Source organism: Piliocolobus tephrosceles, chromosome 16 (genome assembly GCF_002776525.5).
Source record: "Piliocolobus tephrosceles isolate RC106 chromosome 16, ASM277652v3, whole genome shotgun sequence".
Classification (NCBI taxonomy): Eukaryota; Metazoa; Chordata; class Mammalia; order Primates; family Cercopithecidae; genus Piliocolobus; species Piliocolobus tephrosceles.
Window position 1 is genome coordinate 48,616,850 of NC_045449.1, and position 20,172 is coordinate 48,637,021.

A 20,172-nucleotide genomic window follows, 5' to 3' on the forward strand; every position below is an offset into this window, starting at 1 on the left:
AGGCTGGATTGTCAGGGCAGGCTGGGGTAGGGGAGGATGCATGTGGGACCAGTCTCTCAGCCGTTCTAGGCCTGTGCCGGAGGCGATCTGCCCCGCCGCCCGCCCTTCCACCACCACCCGTGTCGCACGCGCGCGTCGGGGCAGATGGGCGCCAGGCCTCACCAAGCCACTCGCGGTCGTGGCGGCCCCTCGCGTCTCTGCGGAGGCAAGGCCGCTGGCTTAGCCAGGGGGCGCGCGTCGGGGTCGCGGCTCTTTGAACCGGGCCCCGCGAGGTCGCGGGGGGGACGCGCCATCGGTCTCGTGGCTTGTGTGGCGCCGCAGCAACTAGCCGGTCGCTGCGGAACTTTGCTTAGTCTGGGCCTCGCTGCGAGTCGGTGGGCGGCGCGGGGGGTGCTCCCTTGGCCAGGCGGGTGGAGGGAGGTGTGGGCGCCGCATCCCAGCGTCGCGGGGCCTCCAGGCGCGGGCAGGCGAGACTGGCGTGCCGCGCGGCGGCCTAGTCCTGGCGTTCCAACGTCTCCCACTCCCGCAGGCGCCGAGCCGGGTCAGCCGCGCGGCTGCAGTGACACCCAGCGGCCGTCGCGGGAAGTGCGGGCGCCGCAGCCTGGCCTCCCGGGCTTGGATCTCTCCAGGTTCCCACCCCGGTTACGCGCGGGCACCCCCGAGGAGAGCAGCCGCGCGCTGCAGATGCCCGCGGGGCACTTCCCCTGCCCCTCCCCCATTTCCTCCCCGCAGGCGCCCGAGCGCCGGGAGATCCTGCGCCACGGCAGTGCCCGGAAGGGCGGGGCGGGGTGCAGCAGCGGCGCTGGGCTGTGACCCGGGCAGTTTCACTTCTGGATCCCCCTCGGGCTGTGATGGGACAGCGTGGGGGCGGCGGGGGGACACGCGGGCACGCCGAGATCCGGCGCTCGGGACCCCGATGAGGGGAGGCCTTTTAATCCCGGGGTGTCACGCGACCCACACTTTCCTCCATATCCACTCCCACCCCCCATGGGTTCCACTTTGCTGTCCCCCGACCTGCCGCTCCTCCCCAGCAGCCACCGCCTCCGCCGGGGCTGCCGACCCCCGGAGAGGCCCCGAGCGGCGTGGGCGGCGGTAGGAGGGAGCTGTGAAGCCGCAGGCAGGGGGTTAGGCTGCGGGCTGCTGAGACGCCGAGCTGTTTCTCAGAAGTGCAGCTGCCCCTCCCCTCACACCCCCCTCACTCCCACCGCGCGCCGCATCCCTGCCCCCTCTCCGCCAGCCTCGCTTTCCTCTCTCAGGCACCCCAGCCGGGAATCTGGGGTCTGGGTCCACGCAGAATTAAGAGGAGAACCTGAGAAAGGGCGGGGACCAAGGGTTCAGACCCAGCCTAAGCGCGCATATTCCAAGCCTCCTACAATTCCACAGGTGAGGGGACCCTGTCCCCTATCCCTGGGGCCCAGGATTGGAATTTGATAGAGCAGTTAGGAAAATGGCCTCGAGAGAGAGTCACGGGCCGGGCCACTGTTACTCTAGCTCCAGCGCCCAGTGAGGAGAGGAGGGAGAGGGAAGACCTAGAGCCCGGCTGGTGCAGTGAGGTTGAGGCCAGTCTTAGGAGTACCGGCTGGAAGGCCCTTCAGAGATCCCTGACTCTGGGGAAAATCAACGCCCAGAAGGGAAAGTCAAGTGTCTGGGCTGATGCCAAGAGGGAGAGGGCTGGGACTGGAACCGGGACTCCAAATACTGGCGGGAGTCTTTTGCTTGGGACTTCAGAGCTTTGCTGGATTCACTGACTCTGCCTGCTTTTCCCCAACACACACAAACACACACACACACACGAGACATGTGCACGCACACACACACACAGATAGGCAGACAGACACAAACACAGACAGATATGCAGAGGGAGAGACAGGCGCAGATGGAGACAGACACGCACGCGCAAAGAGACACACAGCTCCCCAGGAGTCTAGCGGGGCAGCTGAGGTCTGTGAGTGAGACATTCTCAGGGAGACACTGAGAATGCAATTCCAGTGGGGGTGGGATGGGGATTGGGCGGTGGAAGGACAAGCCTGGGGGAGGAGGTGGCATCGCCCCCCTAGTTCCCATCCACCACCACCCCCAGTGCTGTGGTTTATTTGCCTAGGCAGCTCTTCTGGGCCAGGGGGCCAGGGGACTGGGGTGGAGAGGCGAGGTGATGGGAAAAGCTGTTCTGGGGCTTCCTGCCCCCTCACTCCTGGGGAAGGGGGGCAGCTGCCATCACCCGCAGGCCTTTCCACTGCAGCCCTTTCCTTGGGTATGTGTGTGTTATTCTGGGGGAAGGTCTGTTATTTGGGGGGAAGGGAGGCAGCTGCTTACTTCACAGGTCAAGATAGAGTTAAAAACAAAACCACAGCAAATTCAACACCCCGTGTCCTTCAGGGACTTTCCATGACACCTTCCTTCCCCCCTCTCCCCCAAGCCAGGGAGCACCTCCCCAGAGGGCCTCCCCACCCCAGGTGCAGTGGCTTTTGGCTTTTATGCAAACAACTGTCTGATCCGGGAATGCTCCTCAGCCCAAACTGTGGCCTGGGCCAAATGCACCCCTCCACCATCCCTTGGGCCAGTGTTTTTGGTCTTCCTGGAGCTGTCACCTCCACTCTTCCTCAGACCCTGGATTCTGAGGGACAGGAGATGAGGGCAAGGAGCTAGGTCCTTTCCCCCTGCCTGCCCTTGGGTGACAGTTGCCTGCAGGTGGAGGTTTGGGCACAGCAGCCTAAGTGAATGGTCCTGGGTTTTGAGTGATGGAGGAGGGGGAGGAGGGTGCAGGTGTGGGGTAGCCTCCACTGCTAGGCCCACCACCCTCTAGGGCATCGAATTAGCTACCAAGAATCAGGAAGGAAAACTCTTCTCAGCCCGGGAGTCCATTCAGCCCCAACGCCGGCAATGGGCCTCCAGTCACTGCTCGCTGGCAAAGGGGGTCAGGTCTCCCTGTCTCCCTCTCTTCTGCCTGAGCTGCTTCTGCTTTGGGAAGGGATTGGGGATGGGGAAAGCCATATAATCTTCTCTCCAGGGCTGAAAACCAGCTACTGAGGGGCTGTTTTTGAATGTATTCAGTGCTAAAATGCAAAGGCAGGGTGCCATGCCATTCCTTTCTCCTCCTCAGCTTGAGCAAGACTGGGAAACCTGTAGGAGACCCTCAGCCAGTTTGGACATTTTGGAGTACTGATAGGAGGGAGATGGTGCTGAACTTGGAGCCAGAGGACGCTGGTGCCAGCCTGGCCCCACATTTGCTAGTCTTAAAACTTCAGACCATCTTTCTCGTGCCTCTTCCACAGAAGAGGGAAAATGGAAGGTGCTTTAGATGAGGCTGAGCAAAGGCCAGACTCTCTCTCTACCTTCTCTAATGTTTTCTAAGAGAGAACACAATCACGATGGGCAGAAAGCCGCCCCATCCCTATGCCATTCTCTTAGGACTTTTACCCCTAACACCTTCGGTTTGGGTCTCCAAGTATCTAAAAACTAGTTAAATATGGTGGAGTTTAAGGACTGCAACTCCAGTTTCCCAATGTGGATGTCGATGAGCCCCGACACATGAAAAAGTCAGAACTTGACTGTATTTTAAGAAGAACCTCTGTTGAGGGAGGAAGGCAGAGCAGTGACTTGGAATAGGGGTGCACTGTGCTGAATGTGTCGATCATGCTAAGTCCAGGTCCCCAACCTCCTCCAGTTTCCTTAGTGAACTAAGGACCAGTGGAACCAGGAACCCTATCTTGTGGGTACGGGGGCCAGCAGCAGGATCACAGTGGTAGGCTCAGCAAGGCGTCAGGTGAGAACCTTGATTTCAGTGATAATTCATTTTTCTTGATAACTGGACTTTAAGAAATAGAGGGGTGAAATTAAGAAAGTATTCCTTGGGGTGGGATGAAACCCTTCTACATCCTGACACCAGCAGCTACAAATGATAAGGATGCACAAGGACTAATTTCAAACATGCCAGGATTTTTTTATTTTTCAGTGTAAAAATCAAACATGATAAACCTAGAAAACTATCAGCAGGGCTGCTTCTTACAGGATTCTGGCAAGGGTTAGCATTGCTACATTTCAGAAGCTGACTTTCTTTAAACCGTCTTTACAGAGGAGTAGACTTCACAGTGCCACACATGACTGGGCTCTGGGTAGAACTCCATAGGAGTGACGAGGGAAAGTCACCACTGGGCAGGGAGGGCATTTCTGAGAAATGCAGATGAGAGGAGAGGCTGTGAGCACAGGCTGTGTCAAAACCCAGGGCAAGGGTTTCCTCCCGCCTTCCCTCCCAGTGGGAAGGCCACCCTGAGCCCCAAACCACATTCTGTTCCTTCCTCGTCATTCTTCAGACAATGGTCATCCACAGACCACATGTGTGGTGGCTTTGGCAACCAGAAATTTAAAATAAGCTATGTTTTTTCCAGAAGCCAAAATGATCCTGCACCAAAGCTCATAGACTGAGAACCTGAGCATGCAAAACCACAGTCTGGGTGAAGGGATGTCTGCTTTGTAAATGACCTGCTAATTCTTTGCAACCCACAGTAATTTGGTTTCTGTGAACCCACAGAAGCAGGCCCACCAAAAAGGGCCTTGTCTGCTAGCCTGGAGTGTACATGAGTCACTGGCGGTGGGATCAGTCATTTACAAGGCTGCGCCATTTTCCTAACATGTTAAAATGTGTGTTCTCAGTCTTTTCAAGGGAGGAAGAAGCAAAGAGGCACTTACAGAGCGTGAGATAGACTCACAGATGTGCGGCAAGGGCTTGGGGAAGCTGGGTGGCATCTTGGGTCTCCTCTCCAGGCTTTCTGGAGTGGGGTCCGTGGAGAGATGACAGTGAGAAGCATTTGAAGAAACTCATGAGGTGGCAGGGGCTGGGGTACTAATGGCTGAGGACTCATAGACAGTGAGGGAGCAAAGCGCTTTGACTTCCCTGGGTGCGACACCATGAAGTGTCTACAGCACGTGGTTAGCTCAGGTTGGTTCCAAGGGTCAGTAGGTCCTCTGCCCTTGTGCGTTAAAACAACATGAAGGAAACTGTGTTAGAGATCAGTTACCTCCATCATTCATTTGTAAAGGAATTACTATTAGGATCTAGCACGGTCTTGGGATATTTTTCATGTCTTTGAATTGATGACACAGTACATTTTCCACTGAAAATTTACAACCATCCAACATAATCCACACCACCCCTCAATGGTAACATTAGCTCATATACAAAATTATGGAAAACCTCACAACATCCTTGGAAGGTAGATATTGTTATATCCTTACAAAAATTTAATACACCTATTAACATTCCTGTTTCAAATAGCTCAATCGATATCCACACATAAGAGCCCACTATTGTGATACAGTATTAAGAAGAAATTCAGGCCAGCCGCGGTGCCTCACGCCTGTAGCCCCAACACTTTGGGAGGCTGAGGTGGGCAGATTACTTGAGCCCAGGAGTTCAGGACCAGCCTGGGCAACATGGTGAGACTCTGTCTCTACAAAAAGTACAAAAATTAGCTGGGTGTGGTGGCCCATGCCTGTAGTCTCAGCTAGTTGGGAGGCTGAGACAGGAGGATCGCTCTGCTTGTTGCTTGAGCCCAGGAGGTTGAGGCTGCAAGTGAGCCATGATTGCACCACTGCACTCAGCCTGGGGAAACAGAGCGAGACTTTGTCTCAAAAGGAAAAAAAAAAAAAGAGGAAACTTGTATCCAATTTATTCAAAGTGCAAAAACCTGTGTATCTTCATAACCATGGTGGGGCAAAGACTATCTACAGCTGGGGTGAGGGAGAGGCACAGTCTTGTGTTACTTTACAAGCTCTCAGAAGTTTAAAGCCCACAACTCTCCTTCAGGCTCTTCTGTGTCCATGGTCCTAAAGGGTCAGGAGTCCCGAACCCTGGGCTCATTCTCAGAACCATTCAGTCGAGCTGCCTTGGAGAACAGTCCTTTTCCTGAGGCGGCCCAGGTCCAGCTGCTGGTTTCAGATCAAAATTGGCCTCCTTTATTGGCACTTATATCTCAAATCATTCTCCTTGTCTGAACTCTGGATATAGAGGTTTTCTGAACATACTTTCTGTGTGAACACAAAAATAGCTTCCAATTCTCTAAAAGATGAGGTATCACTATATATCGCTCTTTTTTCTTTTGTTCCTGGTGCTAAGTTTTAGGACAAAGTTTCACCACTCCCTTTTCTTTTCTTGAGCTCACAAGTCCCAGTGCTGAGTCTTTGAGTCCTCAGATAGCCAAGCTCTTTCACAAATCTTGAGTGTCCCAGAGTTTCCAAATCTCTGCTAGAGTCCAGCATACCTCCTCTCAGTGGGGTACACTTTAAAGTGAGGGCTTAAAAGAAACATTTCCATTGTGGTCTTATCACCTGGGATTATATGTAACAGTACTGCTTTTTTTTTTTTTTTTTTTTTTGAGATGGATTCTCACTCTGTTGTCCAGGCTGGAGTGCAATGGTGTGATCTCGTCTCACTGCAACCTGTGCCTCCCAGGTTCAAGCAATTCTCCTGCCTCAGCCTCCCGAGTAGCTGGGATTATAGGTGTGCACCACCACACCCAGCTAATTTTTGTATTTTTTTTCTGAGATGGAGTCTCGCTCTGTCACCCAGGCTGGAGTGCAATGGCGCAATCTCAGCTCGCCACAACCTCTGCCTCCCAGGTTCAAGTGATTCTCCTGCCTCAGCCTCCTAAGTAGCTGGGACTACAGGCATGCGCCACCACGCCCGGCTAATTTTGTATTTTTAGTAGAGACAGGGTTTCTCCATGTTGGTCAGGCTGGTCTCAAACTCCCAAACTCAGGTGATCCGCCTGCCTCGGCCTCCCAAAGTGCTGGGATTACAGGCCTGAGCCACCGCACCCGGCCCTCCTTAAAACATCCTAAACCTCACATTCAGTAAGGGTTGGGGAGGTGGGGGTGGGACAGGAAATAGGAGAATACTAGTGATACAGATGCTACCTGGAAAAACTTTATGTTCTATCTGTTCCTCACGAAACAAAGCCAAAAAGAAAAACTTTATGTGGATGTGAGATTTGATAGTAACACAGTGTTTCAATTGAGCAAGGTTTTGTGTTTTTAAACATTTCTGTTTGCCAAAGAAATCTGAGGTTGTGGCTGGGCGCACTGGCTCTTGCCTGTAATTCCAGTACTTTGGGAGGCTGAGGTGGGCAGACTGCTTGAGCCCAGGATTTTGAGACTAGCCTGGGCAGTATGGCGAAAGCCATCTCTGCAAAAAAAAAAAAAAAAAAAAAAAAAATACAAAAAATTAGCTGTGCATGGTGATGTGCCTATAGTCCCAGCTACTTGGGAGGCTGAGGTGGGACGATTGTTTGAGCCTAGGAGGTCAAAATCTGAGGCCATTTTATATCTGGACCATTTTGAGTATGGGCCTAACAAAATGTTAATAAGCACTGCATTTAAAAGGTGAGAAATTTGGTCACTGACAGGCCGGGCGCGGTGGCTCAAGCCTGTAATCCCAGCACTGTGGGAGGCTGAGATGGGCGGATCACAAGGTCAGGAGATCGAGACCATCTGGCTAACATAGTGAAACCCCCATCTCTACTAAAAATACAAAAAATTAGCCGGGTGAGGTGGCAGGCACCCATAGTCCCAGCTACTCGGGAGGCTGAGGCAGGAGAATGGCGTGAACCCGGGAGGTGGAGCTTGCAGTGAGCCGAGATCGCACCACTGCACTCCAGCCTGGATGACAGAGCGAGACTCCGTCTCAAAAAAAACAAAAAAGATTAGCTGGCTTATCTGTGCCAGGGCAAATGTCTTTTTGGGAGAATAACTTGAGGAAACTAAAGACTGAGTTCATTTTCTTTTTCTTTTTATTTTTTTCTGGCGGTCGTGGTGGCGACTCACAGGAGAGACATTTCTATTTAGTTGTTTCTCTGTAGGAAGTACCGATGCCACACTTCAGGTAGTGACAGAAAACATTTGGAGAGCTGGGCACTGTTTGTGCATGCCTGTAATCCCAGTTACTTGGGAGGCTGAGGCAGGAGGATTGCTTGAGCACAGGAGTTTGAGTCTGGCCTAGGCAACATAGTGAGACCCTGGTCCTCTAAGAATATATATATATATATATATATACACACACACAAAATATAAAAATAAATTTAAAAACTCTTGGAGAACTGGTTCTCTTTCTTTTCCACCCTCAGCCCAGTTCTGTCACCTTGGCTGCAAGGAAAGTTTGCATGGGTTTTTGTTTGTTTGTTTGTTTCTGTTTTAGACAGAGTTTCACTCTTGTTGCCCAGGCTGGAGTGCAGTGGTGCCATCTTGGCTCACTGCAACCTCCACCTCCCGGGTTCAAGTGATTCTCCTGCCTCAGCTTCCCGAGTAGCTAGGATTACAGGCATGCGCCACCACGCCCGGCTAATTTTGTATTTTTAGTAGAGATGGGGGTTTCTCCACATTGGTCAGGCTGGTCTCGAACTCCCAGCCTCAGGTGATCTGCCTGCCTCAGCCTCCCAAAGTGCTGGGATTAACAGGCATAAGCCACCACGCCTGGCCCTTTGCATGAGTTTGGTTGTTCCTCAGACCGTGGCCTCCTGGGTGTATGGTGGAAGGCCTGCCTGATAAGAGGCTGGTGGGAAATGCAGGAGAGGGGCCTACAAGGCTTGTGTTCAGAGGGAGTCTGCATGAGAAAGTACAGGTACTGCCTGAAGCTGCTCCAGCGCTTCACTGCCCAGCGGTGGCATATGCAAGTCCTGACTCTGCCCTTCTTCTGCTAAGATTCTCCTTCACCCTCACTCCCCCAGCCCCGACAAGGAGTTGGTTAATTAGTACAGCATAAGGGGTATGTACAGAAGGAAGCGTTTATCTGTGTGATGATAACCACTGCATATCTGGTTCAACTTCAAGGCTTAAGGATGCAGAGTTTCCACACATAAATTTTTTTCTGGAATTGATGGGCCCCAATCTAGGCTCAGAATGCCACAAAGAAAGTGCCTTTGTGAGTGGTCACCTTACTCAGAAAACTAACCTCAGAAGAACAGAAATCATGCAGCAAATTAATTAGTCACAGGAAAAAGGAGGATCATATCTATAAAAAGAGTCCCCAGGCTGGTGGAATGGGCCTTGGTTTCACAATCTTGAGATGCAAAAGGTGGTCTCAGGTTGGGCACAGTGGCTCACTCACGCCTGTAATCCCAGCACTTTGGGAGGCCGAGGCGAGCAGATCACCTGAGGTCAGGAGTTCGAGACTGGCCTGGCCAACATGGTGAAACTCTGTCTCTACTAAAAATACAAAAATTAGCTGGCCGTAGTGGTGGGCACCTGTAATCCTAGCTACTCGGGATGCTGAGGCAGGAGAATTGCTTGAACCTGGGAGGCGGAGGTTGCAGTGAGGCGAGATCGTGTCACTGCACTCCAGCCTGGACAAGAGCGAGACTCTGTCTCAAACAAAACAAAACAAAGCAAAACAAAAAAAGTTGGTCTCCTCTGCAAAGACTTGAACAGTAATCTAGTGGAAAGGCTTCCTTTCCCTTGTTTCCTCTTCTACTAATCCCTGCTTCCAAATTCTCTTTCTCTTGTCCCTTGAAGAACCAACACGACGTGTGATATTTCAAGAACATAATGAGCAACTTCTCTTTCACAAAGGGAATAAGCAATCTGGAATAGCTTGGAGTCTAGTATTACGGAAATACGGTGATATACTGAAGACTACACACCAAAATACATCCATTCCTTTAGCTGAAGTCTCAAACATGTTGGGACTGTTGCCATGGAATTTCATAAAACCTTTTTTCCTGAGACAGACGCCATGCCACAAAGAAGGATAAGCCATTTGTGCAGTCTGAGGTGGAACATTTTAATTACTGGCAGCACATAGATGAGTTGAGTTGGAGCCGAATGCATAAGCCCTTTAGAAATAAAACGCTAATCTACCAGGAATTTGGGATTCTTGGCTCTGGTAGAAATGTTCACAAAGCTGACTCTTAATTTGTAAATAGGCTCCATGAAGTTGTCCCTGGAAGCAGAATTTATTTCCCCTAACATAATTTCTTAAAAAGGAAAAAAAAAAAAAAAGGCTTTGGCAAACAGCTGCATGTGCCAATTTGTGTGTACGCTTTGGGGCAAGATCAAAATACCTTTCTGTTTTTTGTTCCTCTCCACCACCTTCTTCACATTCACAACTCAGTGGTTAAAGGAAAAACTTAACACACCATTTTCATACCAAAGGAATGTGAAACATGTATTCATATAAATACTCCTCTGCTTAATATCCACACATTAGGAGGTTTAAAAAACAACTTGTGGTTACTGCATAATCACATAAGAATTAAAGCTAGAAGGGACCTAAGAGAACGTTTAAGTCCAATTCCTATTTTATGGATGAGGAAACTGAGGTTTTTTTGTCTGTTTGTTTTGTTTTGTTTTGTTTGAGACAAGGTCTCACTGTGTCACCCAGGCTGGAGTGCAGTAGTGCGATCTCCGCTCACCACAACCTCCGCCTCCCAGGCTCAAGCGATTCTCCTGTCTCAGCCTCCCGAGTAGCTGGGATTACAGGCATGTGCCACTACTGCCCAGCTAATTTTTGTATTTTTAGTAGAGACAGGGTTTCACCATGTGGGCCAGGCTGGTCTCAAACTCCTGACCTCAAATGATGCACCTGCCTTGGTCTCCCAAAGTGTTGAGATTACAGGTGTGAGCCACCGAGCCTGGCCAGAAACTGAGTTTTAAGAGTTAAATGAGGACGGGTGTGGTGGTTCACACCTGTAATCCCAGCACTTTTAGGAGGCTGAGGCGGGCTGATTGCTTGAGCTCAGGAGTTCAAGACCAGCATGGGCAACATAGTGAGATCGCATCTCTACAAAAAGAACAACATTTAGCCAGACATGGTGCACACCTGTTTTCCCAGTACTCGGGAGGCTGAGGTGGGAGGATCACCTGAGCCTGGGGAGGTTGAAGCTGCAGTGAGCCATGATTGCACCACTGCACTCCAGCCTGGGCAACAGATTGAGATCCTGTCTCAAAAAAAAAAAAAAAAAAAAAAAAAAAGGTAAATGATTTACTCAAAGTCACATGGCTAATTAGCAAACAGATTTTGTGAACTCTTATTCCAATGCTAATTTTACAATGAGAACAGCACTCCTCCTGATAGTATGTACACATTATGAGTGACAAGGATGACTTATACATCTGCAGAACCGTGATCAGACTTTCAGGAATTTTCATGGAATACAGCAATTCCATTATAAATGGGAAAAAAAGGGCCGAAGCCTGTCTGATCAAGGAGAACCTCTCAATAGAGGTGTACCTCCTCACCCCATCTCGGAGCTCAGCTCCAATCTAAACACACGTGGCATCTATCTCCAATTCCTCTCCTGTGGGGAGGGGGAGGCTAAGCCATACTTTTTTGATTTTTTTTTTTTTTTTTTTTTTGGTGGAAAAAAATCATTGGCAAATTTGTTTTGGGTCTGCATCACCAGGTCTCCATGAACTCTCTGAAGAAGCTTTAGGTAGCTGTGTTTTGGTTGTTTGTTTTCTGTTGGTGCTGCCAAACCATTTCCCCTTTATAACCTTGCTCTGCCAACCTTGACCAAAGGAAAGCGATGTCATCATCCACAGTGGACACATTTCTGGAGTTTCGCTGATGGTCTATATTTAAAACCATCAGTTCTTCTGGCATAGATTTTCTCCTATAGACAATTGGTTTAGCCCAAAGCAGCTCAGCTTTTCACTGGATATGGGAGGGTAAAGGATAGAAGCAGAAGTGCCATCAGATGACATTTTTAAAAAATGTTGTGATAGGAAATGGATCTGATGCTTGGAGAATGGGGTCTTCAGTTACTCCTAACAGATACTTATTTTATGGCTGTTCTTTTACTTACTCTTAGACTGTCATTTAGATTAGGGAGATTAGATCTTAACCCTTCAGCCTGTGAAGTGCAGAAGGGTGAAGCTTCCCAGCAAGGTCAGCTGGTCAGCTCTTCCTCTTTGTGGATTTGCACGTATGACTGAAAGGCTTTTCCACATATGGTTGATACATCTCAGAAAGAATGTCTCATGTAGCACATCTCCAGGACCACTCATTCCATTGCTGTAGAAGACAATGATTACCAAATACCTTTTTGGCTCTTAAATTCCATAAAATTCAAGTCCTTGATGGGAAAACCAAGGTTTCACAGAAGTAATAATATGCTAGATCTGCGAATAATTTCTGAAGGAAGACAGTGTTTCTCTGGCTACCCGTGTGAACACAGCTAAAAATGGTATGAATAGAAGTTTGGAACTGAGTATGTTTTGAGAGCAATCTGTTAGGCGAGGTCATTGGTTTTTAGAAACGATGCTGAATACTTAGGGGCAATCCCTGAGACCAGATGATCACTTCAGCAGGGCTCTGTGTTCTCCTCTGGCTATGTGAGACGAGAACTCATACCGATCATGGCTTCGATATCCACACATATTACACTCGAAAGGGTCACGGAAGCCGTGGCAGCCCATGTGAATTGTGAACATCACATAGTCCAGGAAGAGGACGCGGCAGTGGTCACACCGATACACATCCATCACCTCCCCTTCCTTGTTGATCACTTTGATGGAGTCTCTTGGGCAGACAGGCGGGGGCTTGAGGAGTTCGTAAGAGCGGGGAACCTCCTTCAGAAGTGGCATCCCATTGCGGGCCCGAGGCAGGACCATGTGATTTTGCTGATATATGTGATTCTGGCGTTCTTCATGGTTGCTGTCAGTGTCCGTAGAGTCGTGGCCACTATTGTTGGGAGAAAGGCCTCTCTCAGAAGGCACGCTCTTCTCTGGAAGGTGGATGCTTTTCTTTTCCAGCTCCTGAGGGGCACCGTTTGGCATCTCAGCCCGGGTGAGGGCTATGGGATACATGCTGCTGATAACTGGAACCATCTCCGAGGTGGGAGCGGGCGGTGTCTGGACCAAGGGGCGCAGGGCTTCGGCGCCGAGATAGCTGATGGCATTATTGATGGCTTGGTCCATCATGCGGGTCTGTATGAGCTCACTCTCTTTCTCATACATGTAACTCGAATTATAGTTGACATCAAAGCAGTGGCGCTTCTCACCTGGAACAAGTGACAGAAAGGGTTACAAAGGGAACACTGTCAAGGCAGAGAGTTTGTAAATGTTTTCTAGATACCTCAGAAAGGGAGGAAAGTTAAGCTGCCTGCTGCTCAAGAAGACCAAGCCTGGCAGAATGGCTTCCCATTGTGCTATCTCAGGGGACACTGGTTGGCAGCAACATGTTTGGATGGTGAAAATAAAGCCAGCAGGCAGAAGGGAGGGGCAGAGATGTGGTTCAGGCGAGGCCACATGGTAAGGTATGCCCACTGTGCATGTCAGAGGGAGCCCTCAAGAAAGGAGGGAAAGAAGCAGGACGCTAGGATGGGGCTAGAGGGACAAGGGAGCTACCAGCCCATGGGAGCCTGGGGCTTCTGCTATAGTTCATGATCTCTTAAGACACAGTCAACTCCCAACTCTTATTTTGCTTTTGCTTGTTATTTTCTGCCAGGAATATTAGGTAGCCAGGGGGACGGAAGTGCTGCAAAGAGTGGGGACACTCGGTCCCTCACTTCGGCAGCTTTTTAAATAGCTACAGAGATAGAGAAAATAGCTCCCCAGACTCCAACTGGCTACTCCCCAAACTCACCAGTCCTGGCTGACTGAGACTGAAGTGAAAGAGCTTCAAATGTAGAAAGTTTGAGAAAAGTTTTCTTGAGAAGAGATCATGGTCTTTGTCCCTTTCCTAACGTGTGTTTCTCTTCCTTTGCTTGGCAAGTATATCTCTGATACACATGTGATCATTAGGGTCTATCTCACACTTATCTGAAAAAATATACTTGTGGTCACCCTCTCCTGCTTCTCATGTCAAACTGCTGAGAAGTTTTGAAAACAGAGTTTAGCCACCTTCGGGGCGTGTGGGTGTTGTGTGTTAGAAAACAGAGGCTCTCTGGTCACAGGGAAGGCAGGGATGGGGGCTGCAGTGAGGGCAGATGTGCTCAGTGGTGACTGGTGGGGAGAGGGGACAGAAAGCAAGGAAGGGGAGCCGAGTGCTGGAGGTGAGGCTGAGGTCACTGTTGAGCCTCTCCATTCTGTTAGCTTGGATTCTGGAGAGATTTGCTAAACCATATCCTTCTGTAATGTTTCCTAGGCACGTTGAGATTCCAAAATGTGTCACTGCCATACGGTAAAGCATTCAGCAATGAAAATAAAGACGAAGAATAATAATAATAAAAAAAAAAAAAACAGAAGAAAACAAAAGGATTGGAAGAACTAGTTCCTATTCTTGAGGTATCTCTAATCTAGTGGATAAGAGATAAGACCTATACATATGGGACTGGAGAAAAAATATAAGTTAAAAGTTGGCCGGGTGCGGTGGCTCAGGCCTGTAATCCTAGTACTTTGGGAGGCCGGGGAGGGAGGATCACTTGAGCCCAGGAGTTCGAGACCAGCCCGGGCAACATGGAGAAACCCCGTCTCTACAAAAAAGTATAAAAATTAGCCAGGCACCTGTAGTCCCAGCTACTCAGGAGGCTGAGGTGGGAGGATCACCTGAGCCTGGGAGGCGGAGGTTGCAATGAGCCGAGATCATGCCACTGCTCTCCAGCCTGGGTGGCAGGGTGAGATCTTGTCTCAAAAAAAAAAAAAAAAAAAAAAAAAAAAAAACTTGTAAAAGGACTGCTTTGCTCTATGGAGGTCTTTGCTTTTATTCTAAATGCTCACATTTGAGGCATTTAGGCAGGGAAGTAACATGTGTTCTGTAAAAAGAATAATAAGGTAACATACAGGCACAGGCAAGACAATTTGGTATAAATTGTATTTAGGTATTAAGGGAATGCAGAAACTTCAGAAGTAGTTGGGGAAGGGAAAACATTCTTGGAAAATCTAAATTTTGGGAAGGGTCTTGATGAACTGGAAGAATTTAGATTTTCAGAGAAGGGGGAGAGGACATCCTAGTTGAGGGGGAGTGCAGGAATGAAGGCAGAGAGGTGGGACTACATGGGACGTGCAGTAAGCGAGTCTGGCTGAAACGCGATCAAGAAGTATGAAGTACAGTATTTCTCAGGCTTCGCTCTTCCTTCACATTCTGCAATATTCACACACCAGGGCAGTGTGGTGGTTGAGAGAACAAACTCTGCTGTCAGATGGGCTGGGTTTGATGCTGGCTCCATTGGTCACCAGTTGTGTGACCTTGGGCAAATCACTTAACTTGTCTGTGTTCCGTGTCCTCATGTAAAGTGAAGATAATCGTATGTACCTCACAGGGTCACTGGAAAGCACTTAGAACAGGGTCTGCCACGTGGAAAACACTTGGTGAATGCTTGGGTTTTTTTCTCTGTTTGATTTGGCTCACATTTTCTTTCTTTCTTTTTTTCTAATATAAATGTGGTTTTTAAGGAAACTTTATATCACTAACATAAACGGAAAACCAGAATCACTTTCCACAAGTAGAAGATAACTATGAAAAATGAAGACAATGAAAGAGAGCATTTCATTAAATTTTGATTGGATACTACTGTGAGTACTTGGAGACTAAGATCCCTTCCCCCTTTGTTAGAAACAGAGATGACCAAGTGTGAGATTAGTGTTAAAGACAACTGGCATCAAATTAAGTCTAAATTTTTCTCCTTAGTATACTGTGAGACTGAAAGACAACTTGAAAGAAAATAATTGTCCTGCTGTGTGGACCCAGGTTTTAAGCGCCCCGTGTGCCTGCTGGCAATTTGCATCCTACATGTGGGGAAACACTGAAAATGGGGAAACACTGAAAAAAGACAACGCACGGTAAGACAGAATGGTGGGCATTCTGAATGGCCCACTGTAGGGTGTGAATCTGAACAAAGAGCCAAGGCTACCTGCCCTTGAGAAAGGCAGGCTGTGGTTAACGTAACAGCAATGTGTAAGGCGGACCAGAACAGTGAGAAATTGGAGCCAAAAGAACCAGCTAAAAGATCTATTCCCATGAGATGAATTTGTCTTTGCATCCCCGCAAGCAGCTGACCTTAAGGCCAACCTGATAGTTTCCAGATAAATACCTGAGAGCAAAAAAAATTATGCAAAGAAAAACACCCTGTCTTGGAAACTCAATGAGAAGCAACAGCAGAGTAGACCTTGGCCAAAGCAATCAATGGTTTTATTTTCAGTTTCCAGATTGGATATATCTTTGGTCAAGGCCATCTGGAAGACTGAGAACATGAAAGCCAGCTAAGGTCACAGACATTCCTTCCCTAGAATGTGACACAGAAATGATGAACTTCGGTTTCTTGGCCTTTTTAAGGTTATTGGTTATTTTCCAGTGTGGCCATCTCTATTCAACTCCCTAAATACCAGGGGTCCTTGAGAAACTTTTTCTCTTTTCACCTAACAGGCTCCAGGTTTCTGGGTGGGATAGGCCCGTCGCAAATTCTGATTTTATCCTTTCTCCCAAGGGTTTGCTTTATTTAACGAGGCCTGCAATTTCATAATCTATACCACCTGCAGCATATGTCAGAAAACAGCTGAGTGCTAAAATTGTAAAAGGCAAAACATTAAGAGGAAAATAAACCCCTGGATGAGTGGAAATACGTGACTAAATTCTGTAGTTAACACAGACCATTGTTCATTGTTAAGGAGACGGGGCAGCCTCAGATGTTCACGTGCATGCAACTTGCAATCATCAGATCCCCTCGTCTCCGAGTTACGGTAACTTGAGCAGTGCAGATGATTATCAGTCACCTGTAGACACGATGACTCAATGTGTATGAAACTCAGAAAGGGTAAACTACAGTAATTGAAAAGCCAACAGCTCACGTTTCTTTAGTAACACACTCATAAAAAAGGTTAGTCAAACCACAAAAGTGTAACTGCTTCCAAACCTGCACAGAGCATCTGGTCCAGCTTCTAGTCAAAATCACACCACGCCTTTGAATGATTCATGATACCAGCTTCAGGCTGAATTAGAGGTCTTCTTCCAACAAAAATACACACGGCAACAGCAAGTCCTAAGTTTAGAAACTAAGGTTGCCTGGGTGGGCCATTCCCTACCTGTGGTTCCTTTTAAAGGTGTCAATCTCTCATAGCTTGGCTTTATTAACTCTAAACTAAGAAACCACCTGACCCGAACTGATGCAATGTGGTGAGGACATATGGTTGTTGGCTTCTAAGTGCCAACTTGGAAGTACAGAATCACAGGCTGGAGCTAAAGGGGCCCTTAACTGAGCAAGTGGATTCAGAACGCTGTCTGCAGGGTTGAGGGGGAAGACCCACCACCCTAATATGTTTACTTCTGGTCTTTATATTTCACAGTACCTCGCACTATGCCTTATATACAATAATCCCAATAATGATAAGTACTATTTATTGAGCCCCTGCTGTATCCACCGTGCCATCCTAGATACTTTGCATACTGTCTCATTTTACCAGCCTGTTAGGGGTTGATACCTTTTTTTTTTTTTTTTTTTTTTTTGAGACAGGGTCTTGCTCTGTCACCCAGGCTGGAGTGCAATGGTGCAATCTCGACTCACTGCAACCTCTGTCTCCCGGGTTTAAGTGATTCTCCTGCCTCAGCCTCCCAAGTAGCTGGGACTACAGGCATGTGCCTGGCTAATTTTTGTATGATACCTTTTAAGGTATGAATTATCATCTCTTAGATGAAGAACCTAAAGCACAAACAGGTTGATGCACTTTCCAAGATTGCTCAGTTGGTGAACAGAGAACCAGGATGTAATCCAAGAGCCCACATATCCCAGTATATATGTTTGAGTGTTAACTGCTGTTTCATGGCTGCTACCTTGCCGGTGGCTGCACAGCCCCACCACCAGCAGTGACTTCAAGTTTTCTGCTGCAATGGTTCCCATAGCAGAGAGAAAGGGGGCTTAGTGGCAGCAACTGCTTTTTTCCACATGAACCAGCACATGCATTCAAGAAGTATGTGCTGCGCAGAGTTGTTATGATGTCTATAAAGTACTTAACGGTGCCAGGCATGTGTGAGCACTCTATTCTCATTATTTGCTTAGCACCATGTTGGGTGATTTGAGGAATACAACAAAATTGCAATCCAACAGAGGAGATGCAGCATTTACACCATTTCATGACAAATCAGTATCCTTAAAGCTACATGGTAGAACAAAACCTAGAGTAGCCAAGAGAGTGGAAAGAGAAAACTGAACTACTTCTCAAATATACCACACTTAATATGGGGCAAAGATTCATCTATTCCTTAAAGTCTCCTTGAAATCAGAGGTGGTGGTAGTGACGGTGGTGGAGACAGTCATATCTATAAGAAGAAGCAAACTAGTAAACTTGCCTGGAGTGCAGAGGGAGGATGGAGCAGAGAGAACACAGGGGTATGGGAATGTGGACAATGTGTGCTTTTTTTTTTTTTTTTTGAGACAGGATCTCACTCTGTTGCCCAGGTGGGATTGCAGTGGCGTGATCACAGCTCACTGCAGCCTCAACCTCCTGAGCTCAAGCAATACTCCCACCTCAGCCCCCCAAGTAGCTGGGACCACAGGCCCATGCCACCATGCCTGGCTAATTTTTTTTTTTTTTTTTTGCAGAGACAGAGTTTCACTATGTTGCTTGGGCTGGTCTCAAACTCCTGAGCTCAAGTGATCCTCCTGCCTTGGTCTCCTAAAGTGCTGGGATTACAGCCATGAGCCACTGTGCCTGGCCTACCATGTGTATTTTAAGGGCAGACGTGAGGGCATTCAGACAAGAGTGAAATATTACACAGAAGAGGGAGGAGGAGTTCACTGTGGCTGAAGCAAAGGACTGGTTGACTGAAATGATAAAATTAGAAGAGGTAAGTTGGAGACAGATTGTGGAGGGCTCAGAAGGCCTGACTGAATGGTTTGGATTTGATTTCACTGGCAGCCATTGAAAGGTTTTTTGAAGAGGCGGGCAAAATGATTGAACCTTTAGAAAAATAACAGAAATCCAGTATTTATAGTCACCATGATGGGGTAAGGTGAAAGATTCAGGTTTTAAGTCTTAAAGTTCTTCAGGTCACTTAAATGTGTTTGCTGCTGCGTCATATAATTTCCCACAAGTGTTCTCCCTCACTCTTACTATCAGCACACATCCAAAAGCAAACGAACAAAAAAGGCAGGAAAATGGAATATCCAATCATCATCATGGCTCTGATCTCAACCTAAGTGAAACTAACACTTCTTGCAGGAGGTGGAAAACAGAGGGGAGCCAGAGAACAAGAAGAAACAGGAAGGAGGAAAGAACAGAGAGAGCTGTGGGGGTGGCGCTGGGGAAAGCTGAGCTTGAGACCACATTTGGTTGCTACAGAAGTCTTTGTCCTCTGTGAGACACTGGGAAGTGCTGTGTGGATGTCATCTGTTCTCATGGAGTCACCAGGGAAGACTGTTCTTTTCTAAAGAGGATCACCCTTGAGGGAGAACAATGGCCCTTCTTCAAGGGTTTTTTTCTATCAATTTTCTTTTTTGTTTTTGAAACAGAGTCTTGCTCTGTTGCCCAGGCTGGTGCGATCTCAGCTTACTGCAACGTCTGCCTCCTGGGTTCAAGTGATTCTTGTGCCTCAGCCTCCCAAACAGCTGGGATTATAGGCACCTACCACCACACCTGGCTAATTTATGTATTTTTAGTAGAGACAGGGTTTCACCATATTGGCCAGGCTGGTCTTGAACTCCTGACCTCAAGTGATCCACCTGCTTTGGCCTCCCAAAGTGGGGAATTACAGATGTAAGCCACTGCACCTGGTCTCTCCCACCAACTTTCAATGACCAGACTCCTCGCTGTCCAAAGCCCCCCACGTGACATGCACTGCTCTTGGTCATCTCCTGGGGAAGGAAGGGCCTGGACTGCAGTGCCTTATAGGCCGAGGTCTGGCGCTACTCTGTCACCTGCAGCTGTGTCACTCCACCTCTCTGATCCTCCTTCCTTCCATGGAAAAGAGCCTCACTGGGGGTTCCTAATACATCTAAAATACTATGACATTGTAATGTTTACAGGATTATGGACATCAGGGCTTTGGGAAGGGGTTGGAAAAATACTTTTTTTTCTCTTAGAAACAGGTATTAAAACTGCTTCCTGTTGCTGTTAACCAAAGCAGGCAATTTCTCATTAGTTACTTCACAGGGAGATCCGATGGTTTGTTGAAGTGTCAAAACCTCATTAACATGTTTACCACAGATAAGTGAGATCTTTTTTTCATGTTCTTTTCGATATGAAAACTTCCTTTAATAAAGTAATACATAAAACTTTTAAAATAAGGAGATGCTATGGTAACCACTTCGGTCT

General features: G+C 48.1%; 1 protein-coding gene across 3 annotated transcripts in view; it reads right to left on the bottom strand.

Moving 5' to 3' along the window:
- Window positions 1–11,300: 11,300 nt before the first annotated feature.
- IKZF3 (IKAROS family zinc finger 3) overlaps window positions 11,301–20,172 on the bottom strand; it is a 96,766-nt gene continuing 87,894 nt past the window's right edge. For all 3 annotated transcript variants that reach the window (XM_023204245.1, XM_023204247.2, XM_023204248.1), the window contains one exon: window positions 11,301–12,989. In XM_023204245.1, the coding sequence (XP_023060013.1) occupies window positions 12,286–12,989 (704 nt within the window). In that variant the 3' untranslated portion in view covers window positions 11,301–12,285. The remainder of the gene's footprint in view (window positions 12,990–20,172) is intronic.